At 43.0% G+C, this 14780-nt stretch overlaps 1 protein-coding gene across 6 annotated transcripts in view; it reads right to left on the reverse strand.

The window, feature by feature from the left end:
* Positions 1-14780, reverse strand: part of cacna1ia (calcium voltage-gated channel subunit alpha1 Ia) — a 147705-nt gene that overhangs the window by 59651 nt on the left and 73274 nt on the right. For all 6 annotated transcript variants that reach the window (XM_034593934.1, XM_034593931.1, XM_034593932.1 and 3 more), the window contains 3 exons: positions 13603-13736; positions 8834-8931; positions 3185-3344 (listed from right to left, as the gene is read on the reverse strand). In XM_034593934.1, the coding sequence (XP_034449825.1) occupies positions 3185-3344; positions 8834-8931; positions 13603-13736 (392 nt within the window). The remainder of the gene's footprint in view (positions 1-3184; positions 3345-8833; positions 8932-13602; positions 13737-14780) is intronic.

Genomic DNA, 14780 nt, shown 5'->3' on the forward strand with positions numbered 1-14780 from the left:
CTGGACCTGGGGTGGACAAAAATAGACCCTCTCCATCTCCAGGCCCATTACTGAACACACACATTCAGGGTCACTCGACCTACAGTATTTACTCATTGCTCTGTCTCTGTCCGTCACTCTGCCTCAGCCCTTCTCTTTCTGGCTCTCCGGTGGTCTCACAACACGTTCTCTGTGTGCATCAGTCTGCTCTCACGTCTTCTTTCTTCTGCACCGGAAGAGTCTTATCAGGGAAAAGCTGGCTGAAGGCAAATCGTATGCAATGCACATACACCTCAGGAATATATATGCATAGAGTTCAAGATTGCCTTGCAGTGCATTTACCTCCTGAACTCTATATACTCCCTCTTTTTAATAGTTTATATCCTCAATGATTCTCTCTTCCTCCCGCCCCCCTTTGTTCTCCTTTTATTTTAGCCCCTCCTATCATTCTTCTTATTCTTTATTATGTCTTTAATATTGAGCCTACTCCTCATTCTTCTCATCTCCTCTCATTTCCCCCTTTCCTCTCCTCTCTAATTCTCCTGATCCTATCCTGTCTAGTCCAGTCAATACCGTAATAGATAGTGCTGACATACTGTATTAGTGGAATTTCTCCTTTACCTTGAGACCACTCACACAACAACACATGTGTATGCACGCCAGTTCCAGGATCGATAGCTGGGCCATATCAGGCTATACCACTTCCCGTCGAGAGTTGCTTGGGAACCATGCATTGATTTAGTGGCAGAACAAAGTTTGCAGGTGAGCACTGAGACACACTGAGCTTGCGATGACCTACAGAACAGTAGAGGTTACGAAATCCAATGGAGGACACAAAGGCCGTCCAACAGAGATGGACATAAAGAGAATTCAGAGAGGTTGTCAGTGATATTCACATTTTCTACTTTACCAAGAGCGTGGAAATTAAGAAAGGGATTAAGCCTAGACAGAAAAAAGCCGCCCTTGTCATAGTAGTGGAGCATGTGAATGAAGGCAGTTGCCCCCCTGCTGGTGACTTGGCAGTGCACAGCATAGCACTGCAAAACCTGGCATCACACTGAGAGAACACCTGCTGACGGAGAGCGAGACGCAGGGAAGGGATCAGGGCTGAACCGGTTCCCCGATGTTGTCGAGCGAGACTCTAGGAAAGTTGGAAATGGAAGAACGGTTTGAAAGGGCATGGTGTGGCGCAACCTCCCATCTTTTTGTCATGGCCTGGAGCCGGTCATGAAAATGATAAAACAAGGAAGGCACAAACAGATCCGGGGATGCCATTCCCTTTGAACCAAAATGACCAAATAACCATCCCCCATAATAACTAACCCATCCCCTCTCAGCCGTTCCCCCACCCAAGATGAAGAGCTGTGTGTGCAGGTAAACATCCTTTAGTTAGTGCTGCTAACTAAACCATGGGATCAGCAGTTTATTTTGAGACTGAATGGAACCGTGCTTTGCCTCTCTCTTCCTCTTGCTCCCACACAGACACACGGACCTGCTATCACATTCAAAATGACCAACAGTTGCACTGGGAGAAATTCTACCCATGTCAGTGGCTTGTAGTTGGCGGCCATCCGTAAAGATTTAATCATCCTCCACAGGAAGGATTCAACATAAACTTTGTATGTAATATTTTCAAACTTGACTTGAAATGGAAAAGGTATGTAGTTAAAATAGTGAGGAGGGAAACAGACGGACCAACTGGAGACTTGCAGGACAAGAATCAAGTGGATTAAGACATGAAAGGAGAAAGGTAGAGATCAAAAGACGGAGGGTGAAAAATGTCAAACCGAATGCTGCACTTGACAGCGACACTCCACTCCATAATAACCTCTCAGTGAGTTAATGTTAGCCCTTTACTTAGCATAATAGTCCTCAAGCACTAACTCACTGGGACCTTCCTAATTAAGAACTCAAGCACCCTGGCTATAACTTGCATAATGTGTTAACACAATGGTTTAAAATGAATCGAACACAATACGTTGTTTCAATAATGAACCCTCAATGTAAGATCACCACTACAATGATGTTGCACACATCAGCAAACGTGTATGAGATTACAGTGTATTAACAGGAGTGACCTTAATACTATAGTTGTCAACTGATTCCTCGGATTATAATCAAATCAAAACGGAGTCCTTGATTTGTCCTGTTAATTACAATCAACCTTTATCCCGGTCAGGATACAGTAAAGTAAACTCATGAAGTGATTACTGCTGAGGTCGTCAGGGTAAATGTCAGCTCTCAAAGCGGGCAGGATGGCGCTGGCTGCCCGACACGTGTCCACTTTCATCTGGATATTAGATCTGTCATTAGTAACCGCTGTGTCAGCAGAACCAGAGACCGTGCACAGTGGCACTGAGGTGCATGTGCATGGTTTCTATACATAACACAGCAACGTCAGGGGCATGTGTCTTTCTAGCGAGCTGATGCCAACATAAAAAATAAAAAAAAGGAAACTGAGAGAATGGCATGAAATCAAATTCGGAATACTTGTGAATGTCACTCACACACACACAGACACAGACACACACAGACACACACAGACACAGACAGACACAGACACAGTGGGTGATGCAGTCATGTAGGGTCATGAATATGGAGGCATGCAGCTGGAAACTAATCATGGTCTTAGTTGCAACCTGAAGAAAAAAAAAAGACTGTTGCTGTGCAGCTTGTGAGAGAGAGAGAGAGAGAGAGAGAGAGAGAGAGAGAGAGAGAGAGAGAGAGAGAGAGAGAGAGATGGAAAGAAGAAGCGGCGGAGAAGTTGGACAGCAGAGTTTGCTAATGGATACTGAAGTCAAATATACTCATATGCAGTATATATAAAAATCTTGTATGAACATTTTTCATTATGACATACTTGTACATTCATATTGGACTGCAGGAATTACATATTTTATAAACCGATACAACCCATATTGGATTTAATTCAATGACAGAAAACCATCTTTACATTCAAAAAAATGTGTTTGACGTGTAGCCTACTTCGACTTTTTATTTCCGTCCATGTCCCATCTACTAACATGGTAGAAGTGGGGTTTATGACCGATACTGCAACCAGTCACCAGGGGGCAATAGATATGCTGCGGCTTCACTTACGGGGACCAGGCATCGTCCATCTCTATTAACAGTATATGACACTAAGGCACTGGCACAACACAGACACCTTTAAAATGCAAACGCTGATGCAAGGCGTTTAACTTACAGAGTGAAGTTCTTCTCCGGGTAGCAGCGGTTCCTCAGTAGCCCCGCCCACAGCTGCACGCCGATGATGCCGAAGATGAAGAAGACGAAGAAGCAGAGCAACAGCACGTTGCCCAGCATGGGCAGAGTGTCGAGCAGCAGGTTCACCAGGATCCGCATACCTGTGTGTTTGAGCAGGTCAATCGATCAATAACAGATTTTCACGGGTTTACACCATTGATTAAAGAAGGATTTCCAGTTTGCATATAGATGGTTTCGGATGTGACCGATCGTGGTCATTTTTGTACAGATCTTGGAGGACCATAATATCACTGTCCTTTTAGAAATCAGACTTGAAAAAAGTTTCGGAGGGAGAATATTTGATGCTCAGATTATGTACATTGCAATTCATTTTGCTTGAGTCCAGGACATGTTTTTAATTTTGTTCTTTTGCTCAGAAATCATAGAGAGACAGTCAGGGTGGAGGGCAGACTCACAGAATGCAGGATAGAAGTTTAAGATACTTTAATTCATGGTGAAAGTTAAAGAAACATCATGTTTTTGGTTAAATATAAGTAAATAATTCCTTTAGCTTCAGCAGCCCTGAGTTTTCCACCTTGTAAAAAAAACATTAACCACAGATCTGTCAGTGAACATTTTACAGTTATGTTTCAAACATTTTGCGACTTTCGCAGATTTCTTTATGAAACTGTTTCCTCAGCAGTTTGCAGAAAATGCCATCTAAATGCTGTTTTAACCTTTCAAAGGTATTTCTTTTTGTGGTAATTCAATAGAAATGGAGCATCTAGAAGTCAAGAATTCCCTTTATTATTGGAACATTTCTATCTGACATCCTCTACAGTAGAGTTCACATTCTGCTTTCGACAGCAAACCGACTTGAAAGCAAAATTCAGGAAATACAAGGAAGTGGGAAAAAAAAAAAGACACAAGGATGTATTGAACATACACAGAAGCACAAAAGTTCAGAAGTGGAAGTGAACGGCCTCTCCAGCGGAGGCAGTATATAAGGCACATCACAGACAACAGCCAGAGACCAAAATAGCTACGTTGTACAAGAACCTTCCCAAAACAGATGAAGAGCTTTAAAGGTAGAATATAACCAAGACAACCACACACACACACACACACGCACACACGCACACGCACACGCACACGCACACACACACACACACACACACACGCACACACACACACACACACACACACACACACTAACTACCGTCCACCCCAGGAACACAGAAGCGTAATTGGACTATATGAGGTCTGATTCAGGATTAGATGAGACCTAATTGCAGAAACGCAAGCGTGTCCCCTGTCGAATAATGATGACCTCATCCCCCGTGGCTGGGCCTGTCCCGCAGAGATGACATATTGAGATGGTGATTAGTGAAACAGGATGACAGCTGATTGGACTAACGAGAGAGAGAGAGGTGAGACCCGCTGATGGGATCATGGCAACCTCACACGGACACCGGAGAGGTGTGTGTGTGTGTGTGTGTGTGTGTGTGTGTGTGTGTGTGTGTGTGTGTGTGTGTGTGTGTGTGTGTGTGTGTGTGTGTGTCCCGGTTTTTCTGATGTGCATTATTTGTGTTCTTCAGTGACACACCAGGATTCGTGAATGACAACTCCCCAGTAGGTTAATATGTCGTAAACACATCTCCACTGCCAGCGTACTGAATGACAGGTGGGAAGCTGAGCGAGAGACACAGGAGAGGAGGAGGAAGAGAGCTAGAGTGAGGAAGATGATGCTCCCACATGTGGACAATTTGTGCAGCGGTGCAAACACCTGTTGTTCACTCACTACACAAACACAAAACCCCAAATGCCAAATGTCAAATTAATTAAAGAGGATTCTGCAATCATCTAAGTACTCGTCCCCCTTTGACTTTACAAAGCAAGTTCTGTTTACACCTGGTAGCGACATTGGTCCGGAGAGATTCGATCACAAGTCGTCAGCGTTACGTTAAATTTGTCTGTTTGTGCTATGAAGAAAGATTTTACCCATTTAAAATGTTTTAATCAATAAGCGGTGGTCAGTGTTGATATTGTGGCAGTGAAGGTTTTGAGTGATCGTATGTCAGGATGTGTTCACACGTGTACTTAACACAATATTTCTATTGATTTGTAGTTCAGTCCTGAATTTAGCAAAGCTCTTCATGGAGGAACAGGCTGAGAATTGCAGATTGTCAGGGAATTATGTTTGGATCTGATCTTTATCAGATTACAAAGTAACAAAATAAACAAAATTCTGGGAATTTATGGATTTTATTTTCTCCAGAACACAGAAGAAATACATTTTTTCCATAGTTTTTCCTCCTCTGGCTATTTTGCCTCATCAACTGGTATTAAATGGAAAGCGCTGCTGGTGTGTGCGTGTGTGTGTGTGTGTGTCTCAGGTGGCAGCTGGAGGCGAGTCTAAATGTGTTTGTTCCCCAGGGTCCTTGTCATTAGGCCACTGTTCCATTAGGCCTAATTGGATGAAGAGAGGGAGAAATGGATGGAGGGAGAGACAGGGCGAACGAGGATTGAGACAGGGCCCGAGGGCACGCCGGAAAATAGGGAGAGCCAAAATAAGAATAATAATAAAGAAAGAAACCGCGATAAAGCAAAAACAATCATTGTCTCTTTAATTCTCGTCCTCTGTCCTCATCCTCCCTCCTTCTCTCTCCCCTCCTGATGACTGTACCTGTTTGCCGACAGCTCCTGCTGTTCCCAGATAAAGATGGATGCCTCCCCTTGCACCACAGTGGAAACACATTTACAGCTACCTGCCTGTGCTATTCACCGACGACCTGGAGACTCCTCTCCTCGTCAAACTTTCTACAGCTTTTGTTTGTCCTCACCATTTCTATTCTGTCTGGCACTTTCACACCAATTTCATTGCAAAGTTTAACACAACAGTCAACACACAGACACACATGGTACACGACTATTATCTGCCATTTTGTTGGAGGGTTACAGATTGAGGTTTATGAGGGGTCACGCCCAGGGTCACAACGGCTGCGGTTCAGCAGCCAAGCTGTTACTGCCAGCGTTATGTTTTTACATTAGGGTTGGTGTGAGACAGAGACAGAGAGAGAGAGAACCTAACATTTAATATAACTACAACCTGGTATATAACTGCAGTATTTCCTTATTTAATAGTCCTGTGTACTAAAATATATACCAGTACTACATAGTATGAAGCATCTTCCACTCCTGCAAATATTTAACGAAAAAAAAGAAACTCTGGAGTGCTTTTATCTTTAGAACAGTAGTCTACAGGAAGTATTGCACACATTTTAGTTTGTGACATATTGGACAGATAAACATTGAAACTGTGCTGAAAAATATTTTTCTCTGTCTATTTTGCTGTGAACCGCATGCCGCACTTGGGAAAAAATCGGCAACACCTTGAATCCCAAGAAGAGCAGCGCGACTTCCAGCTCTAATCTGTTAACATTAAAATGAAAAGCAAGCCGCTCCGCAGCCGGTGGGCCCCTGGCGTCCGAGTGTGCTCATGCTGCCTGTGTATCTGTGGGCACAGCAGCGGCCCAACAGAACAAGGAACAAATAGCTTTATCCCCATGTTTCCTCACCTCTAATGGGGTCGGGGAGAGGGGACGGCGTCAGGCTGCCACACACTCATAACATCCAGCTGACTGATAACAACTTAAACAATGACACACACACACACACATACACACAACTACTGTACAACACATACCGGCTCAGACGAAAGAACAGTAAGCACCTGTGCACATATTTTTACTACACACATACAAATATGCATGCATCTGCCGTATCAACTATAAATATGCAAAATAAACCCGTGCATGCATCTGGAGATTTGTGCTCTGACACATAATCACCTCCTGAAAAGCAGATTGCTTTACAATCTGTGCACTTGTGCCTGAAACACGATACACACTCTACCGCGCACAATATCTTCGAATCACACCACTTGAAGACTAATGCAGTTAACATCCATATTTTCTGAGCGCGGCTGTGGCAGTTTGGAATATTGGAGCGGATTGTTCCCTGGTGATGGAAACACCTGAAAGACAACTCGTCCTTTAAAATGTTTGGGAAATTGAAATCGATTCAGGCGCTGAGGACAAGATACTTTTTTCGGGTAAATGTCAGAAGCCAAAAAAAGGATTAAATGAGGAGAATGAGCCATGATGCAACACAAAAATCTGTATGCACTCACTCGAGATTGAGGAATAGCTTTTAATTTGGATTTGTGTGCACGTATATGTCTTAAAAAGTCTGTTTAATAAATTATTTAAAATTGGAGAGGCTAAGATTAAGTCAGTAACGATAAAATAATGTCTGTGAACTCCTCACACTAGGATCATTTGGTCAGATAATCTATTCAGATCAGACTCAAACGCCCCCGCAATCGTCAGAATTCCAGCAGAATCTGACCCGAAATCTGGGCCGATAATACTCTAGTGTGCAGCAGGTATATGCTAGGTAAGAAAAAGGAGAAGATTTCAGCAGGTAATGTGTACATGTAGCCTGCAGTTAACTAAGCTACAGATTGAATCCTACACGTTATCTCTTCATCTCTCTTCCTCACCTTCCTCATATGTAGAAATCCTCTCTATCTCTATCTTAATGTTTCTATAAGATCCATTATCTAGCTCTGAAATGAACCTTATTAACTGCTCTGCCCGACAGATTTATTCACAATTTCACCTGCGAGGGCACTTTTTTTTTTTGTCTTCTTCTCCACTGAGGGACTCTTCTCTTATTAAAAAAAAAAACTTGAAAATTACTGCCCAGGTTTCTTTTCCTACAGTATCTGTCCCCAAGGTCCAAACCGAATTAGGCATCAGGGCTTTGGTGCGATCAGCTCCATCTGCTGCAGGCTCGTTTCAGGATTATTTAAAAGTTGAGGAGACAGTGTCTCTCAGATGAGTTGAAGACATTCAGGTTCAAGTTTCCAAGTTTATATGGTATGTTTATCCCAGATGTTCTGCAGGGACGAGGGACCGATGAAGACATTCCTGTTCATTCACTTTACTAAGAAGACCAACGTGTGTCCTCAGTCACTTAGTGCACATCTAAGAGGAAGTGGAAAACCGCTTTACCCTTCTTACAACCACAAGACATGCAAGTAGAAAATCGACTAAAATGAATTGTACTTATCCGAAACTTCATTAACAACAATTATCATTAGCTGCTAATACTTGGCTAACCCGTAAAGTGCTAGAACTAAGAGATGAGGCCGGCCTGAGCCTAGCTTTGACAGGATAATTGGTGCTTACGATGATTAAGAGCTGCCCGTTGGGGCAGGAGGACAAAGAAATCGATAGAAGTTAAAAAGTTTGGCCAAGAAGTGAGGTTTAGATGAAAAGAGCGGGGTTATGGTCACGGACCGATCAGTGATGCAGCATTAATGGATGGTCTCTAAATCCGATGAAGCTGTGACTCAGGGCCTTAATGGGCTGTGTGATGAAGCATAAGATATATACGTTTAATGATCGTCATGAGGAACAGGTGGCACGAAGACAAGAGAGGTAAGACGTGTGCATGGATTTATATGGACTGAGAGATGCACTCGAAGAGAAGGCTCAGAGAGACATGATAACGTGACATGTCATGAAAACATAAACTTACAAACGGGAATTGCACACACGCACACAATTTTAAATGTTCTTACTTGGTACTCTGTTGATGGCTTTGAGCGGCCGAAGAACCCTCACCGTCCGAATGGCCGACAGGTTGATATTCTGCAGGTCCAGCGAGTATTCCACCATCCTGGAGAAGCAGGCAGAGGGAGAAGCTGGATGAGACTCATGATTCAACAACAGCTGCTATTTTCTAATCTGGTCTGATCTGTCTCAGTCTAGTTATTCCCAATGTACCAAATTTGGCTCAAATTCACCTAGAGAGCATTCGACAGGTGGTCCTCGACAAACTGGAGTGAATGGAGCTGAACGGCTCAAACAAATAAAGCAAATATAGTCTTGATTATGTACCAAAATTAAAATGAACAAATACCAGGTCCTGATTGCAACAGGTCACCTTTCGAATGCACTCAGAGTCTTAAGAAAGTTGATGAAGTTGAATGATCGGGGAAGATCGTAGTGTGCAACAGCCAAAAGTAAATTGGTAACTGGTCATGGTGGCGTTTAAAAGCTACTTTCTCTGTGAGCCACACTCATGGAAATAGGTTGTGGTGAGACCAAAATGGAGTAAATGTCTTGAGGTAAATTTTAAATAAAAACCCTTTACTCTGTAAATTTTACATTTTTGGGGTTATGGGAAATGTTCCGCACAATGTTCAAAGTGGTGGGGGGGGATAGAGTGACAAAGCATCAAAAGGGGAGAATAACATGAAAGGGAGGTGAGGAAGAGATAGAGATAGAATGGAAAAGAGGAATTCATTCTATTCTAAGTGTTGCCTGCAGGATGTTGTAGCTTAGTCAGAGCCTGGCATCTGTTAGCAAGTCATTTCCACAGCGTGGCTAAGCTGTTTGTGCCCCTAAACCCGAACCACTTTCACAGGAGAATGCCCACGTTTTGCCATTTGTGAGTGTGAAAGCAGCGTGTGTCTGAACGTGCCACACTTATACTACAGTCGTCCCAGAGAAAGCTCACGTGCATTTTATATACTGTATATGTGTAGGAAACGTATACTTGTAGTAAATAGCAGTATTAATGCCAGTGTTTGCATGAAGAGTTTGGTAAATGGTGTAATACTAATTGTGTAAAGGGAGGTTGAGGTCTGTGCCCGGGGCTAAAACAGTACGAGACAGCTTGACACCAACAGCAGCAGCAGCAGCGCCGCGACCACCACAACAAGCTTATAACCACCACCGCGAGCTAATAACGCCCAAAGCAAAGCCACTAACTCTGACAGAACAAGCCAAGCTTCCACAGACTCGCACATAGACAGACTTATGAACCATGTCAATTACAATAATGTGGAAACTTTATTGATCCCACGGGGGGGAAGCTCTTTCCATTTGCCCTTCAACGCAGAGTAGCACCCCGGCTCACACTCGAGTGGGATTACTTGTTGTGACAAGGGTTTGAACTGCTGGACACTTTTAGTGAAATATTTAAAGCCACAGTAAATTAGTAGGCATGTGAGGGCGCTACATCACATTTGATGAAATTCCTTTGCACTAATTCCGCTGTTCTTGGGCTCATGGGTCCGACACTTGGAAGAGGGATGTATAGAAACATCGCACACCAATTTTCTCTTCCCGGTGCTGTTGAAAGTGCAGAAGTGCCACACGGCAGCTTAATGAAAATGTCACAGTATAGAGAGGAGCATAACAGCTGTTTTGGGGACAGTCTTTTTCCGGCTGGGCGCAGTGGTGTTATTACAACCTGCCTGTTCTAATGATGTGATGTGCTGCTGGGAGACTGAGCAGGAGGCTCAAATGTCAAAAGAGACTCTTGAAACAAGGAAAATGTGCATGCTCGCCTCTTAGGGCTTAACGTCGGATATGTATACGGAAATGGATCGAGCCTTCCGTCCGCACAGTTTACAGATATGGACGAAACTGACGAAATGGAGCGGTACCATGAGAAACCGTGAGGGGGCAGTGTAGCCAACGGTTCAAGCGAGACGACCATAGGGCACGAGGAAGAAATTTAAATGGCAGAACATTTTAATGAGAGACTTTGCAAGTTGGCGGGAAACTACAGGCACTCACCCAGGCAGTGACGGTCACATCACATGAAACGGACATATCTCTTTTCATATGTAAAGGCAGCAAAAACAAGCCTTTAGTGAGTGCGAGGGATAAACTGCTGGAAAGAGGACAGATAAAAAAAGCTTTGACAGTTGCGTGGATACTTCACAGGTATTGTTTCCGTGAGTAATCCAGTTGTATACAGACAGACAGAGCAGCGGGTAAAATGAAAGAGAGAACACGAGATCACAGATTTGCCTGCATGTGTGTGGGTCGAATTCAGACATGTGAGTCTCTGCTAGTGTGTGTGCACGCAGTGTGTTTATGCATGTGAGCACTACACATCAATCAGGGTGCTGTGTTTGGGAGGGTAATTAGTGGATTGCCGCAAGCATCCTTTTATGATTGTTCTCTATTTTTCACATTCCCTTTTTGCTTGTGACGCACCTTCATCTTATTCATGCTTTCATGTTAGTGTGTGTGAGTGTGTGTGTGTGTGTGTGTGTGTGTGTGTGTGTGTGTTGTTAATATCATTATGACATGTCGAGGTAAGGAAGAGGGAAATCTAGGATATGAAATTTAGACCTAAAATGAGAGAGATGGATCTAGACATGTAAAATCTGAAAGTTCTGCGTCGATAAATAACTTTGTCTACATCTTTTACATACAAAAAAACCCTTCTTCCATTTATAGTTGAAAAAGAAACTTAGTGCGCTCTTGTCCAGTCATGTTTAAATATGTATTATCTATGCCAAGAAAGGCTAGAAGGGCAAGTGCACCAACTGTGATCAGCTTTTTGTTTCTCAGCATCTGGAGAGATGCTCCGGTTGTCTCCACCAGGTTATGTCAAGATACTTGATATGCAAGATATACACAAAAAGCCTTGCGCAGTGGGAGTCTCGGGCATACATTAGAATACATATGAAAGGCAAGACTGACTTTCTGTAAAAAAAGGGGTCATGCTTCATCCCTGGATCGACACACACTGTGCATTTTCAGTAATTGCTGCAGATACCGGACAGGATGGAAAAAAATAAGCTTCAATGCAGTGGATTAGGCCAAAATAAAATATACAGCATGTAAGATATAACAGACTTCAGGAGGCGGTTTGTGTGTGTGTGTGTGTGTGGCGAGGTGATGGAGCAACACCCTTCAGAGCCTGTTCATCCTAGCATGTGAAGAAGAGAAGGAAAGAGAGATAGAGGGCAGATGAGGGTGAGACAGCAAGGTGCTGCCCGTGGCTAACAGACATGGAGCTCATAGCAGACTGTCGGCTGTGATTTGGTCTGGCACTGCCCTCCGCAATTAGCCTCGACGCTAATCTAATGGAGGCTGCCAAGTGGAGAGAAGAAGACAGAGGCACTCGCACATAAAAACATGGATGCACACATACACAGATTAAACACACTCGGAATGCGTAAATTGACGGATAAGCTCTGCGTGTAGGTCTGTGCCACATACACACCCACACCCACACACACACCCACACACACACACACACACACACACACACACACACACACACACACACACACACACACACACACACACACACACACAAACGATGAGCATCCACTGGGTATAAACTGATTCCGCTCAAATGAAGATAAATGTCCCTCCACCTTCCCTGGTAACTCTGTTGCTCTAGCTTTCTTTGTCTGCTATTATACCAGCAGCTCTCCCTGTTCATCTCTGTCTCTCTCTCTCTCTCTCAAACACACACACACACACACACACACACACACACTTGCTTGATCACCCATGTCTGAGCCTCTCATTTCACTTGCTTCCCAGCAGGTGTTTGAGCAGGTGTGTTTGCTTTTGTTGTGCATGTGCATTCATCTAGCGTGTGTGTATGTGTTTTCCACATTGGCAGCATGTGAGACGGAGACTTATCAAGATCAAGTAAAATTTGCACAACTCAATATGTGACAATAGAAGTGGAGGGTTTGTTGGGGGGTCAGGTGTTATGTGGGTCTCAGCAGTGGGTATCTCACACAAACCTACTTTGGGAGTCCCAGTTTCCATCTGTTGTCCCTTCCTTTCTTTTAAAAAATGTTTCCATCACACCAAAGCACCAAATCCTCATTTGAACCCACCAAAATTACATTATATTTTGATCTTTATATTTTCTACTCTGCACACTTTTGTAATTTTATAATTTTATAATTTTGAAAGCATTCTATAGTATCTTTTGATAGATTCAAAAATTTAAAATAAGCAACTGCATGAACAGCAGAGGCCTGCATTAGTACCATATGGAGTCAGACATGCACTTTAATGGACTGGAGGTGAATGACAGTGTGTGTTTTCCTTACTGTAGCTTAGCGTTTACACACATGCACAGTTTGAGAAACAACCCCTGAGCTGTAAACAGGAAGTCACATGGACTGACAGGTTACTTATACATGAGCCATTTTTTGACGATATGTCATCCTGCATCATCAAGCGTCACCAGGCGCGGGAAAAAAAAAGAAAATCCCAAAATGTCTAGAGTGAATAAAAAAATCTCGCTGCATGCTTAACAACAATTGACAGCTCCATTAATCTTCTTAGAGCTCAGGAATCCAGTGCACAAATAGATATAGTGTAAGCAGCAGTGGAGACTGGCTGGGAGTAACAGTGTCAGACTTCTACAAAGAAAGCGGGAAGACTACAAATCATGTGGTCACAGATAAGTTCCATACGTGCTAAACCCTTCGTATTACAGAATCCAGACTTTAAGTCAAAGTGAACAAAGTCAGTCATGAACACAAGTATCCCTGAAGTTAAAGTTCCCTACCCAGTCATGACGATGAAGAAGTCCAGCCTGTTCCAGGTGTCTCCCAGGTAACAGCGACGGCCAAAGATCCCAAGCGCCACCATCTTCACCACCATCTCCAACGCGAAGAAGATGTAGATGAACGCATCGAAGGCCTGTACGAGACGAGAGAGAGGGAGACAGGGTTGGTGGGAAGTGAGCAAAAGAAGGCGAAAAGATACATTCGCCGTGTTTTGATTGAACCAGACATCTGTTCTCTCTTGTGTGTTCGTGAAATTAGTCGGCTCAAGATGTTTTCAGCTTCTGAGTGAACGAGGAGCACGTGTCGTCTCTGGTGAGAACAAATTGTGTGGATTCAAAAAATCTAATCATTAGTTGATAACAACAGGGTTTTAGAAAAAAAAATGGAGGGACTGTAAAAAGAAACAGAACTATTTTTTGAGTTCTGAACATGTGTCAACTCTAGATGATCCATGATTTGCTGTATTTCACATTTCAAAGGCAGTTTTTACTCCGTGGCACATTCACACTCCACAGCAAGTGTCAAATTAGTTATGTTTCATCCAACTGTCCTTTGAAACAGCACACACTAATAGCACACTAACACAACAGGGCTTTATTGGGTTTGTGTGTGTGCTCATTAATGATGACTAGGAAAGCAACGATTGGCTGTTAACACTGTGATGAATGAATGGTTTGAAACACCTCAGTAACTGTGTGTACACTGCATACACTTTGACATATTGATATGAATAATAATAACTTCCTTTACATAGAACCTTTCCTACACAATTGATGTCAAATAAGATGGAAATAAAACCCAGTAAGTAAAACGTGCGATTAAATAATAGTCTGGTGAATAAGACCACTGGATAATGGGAGTGGATTGAGGTTAAGATGTCATACAAATGGAGTTAAAAGCTGTAAATGAAAACTAAATACAACAGAAAAAGGAAAAGAAATGCAGCTTTTCCTCTACCGGGAAAGTCAGAATATAGTATACGGTTCTCGATTTGAATGAACCCAAACTGTTATACTTGACTCAGAAGAGAAGTAAGAGGTTTACAGAAAAATAAGGAAAGTAACAGAGATCCAGGTCAAACCTTACAGAAAGAGAAACACAGAGGAAGAGCGATGTTAATGTGACATATGATCTCTGCCATGTCCTGCTTGCAATATTATGTCCAGATCACTAGCTA

Source organism: Hippoglossus hippoglossus, chromosome 8, assembly GCF_009819705.1.
Source record: "Hippoglossus hippoglossus isolate fHipHip1 chromosome 8, fHipHip1.pri, whole genome shotgun sequence".
Lineage (NCBI taxonomy): Eukaryota > Metazoa > Chordata > Actinopteri > Pleuronectiformes > Pleuronectidae > Hippoglossus > Hippoglossus hippoglossus.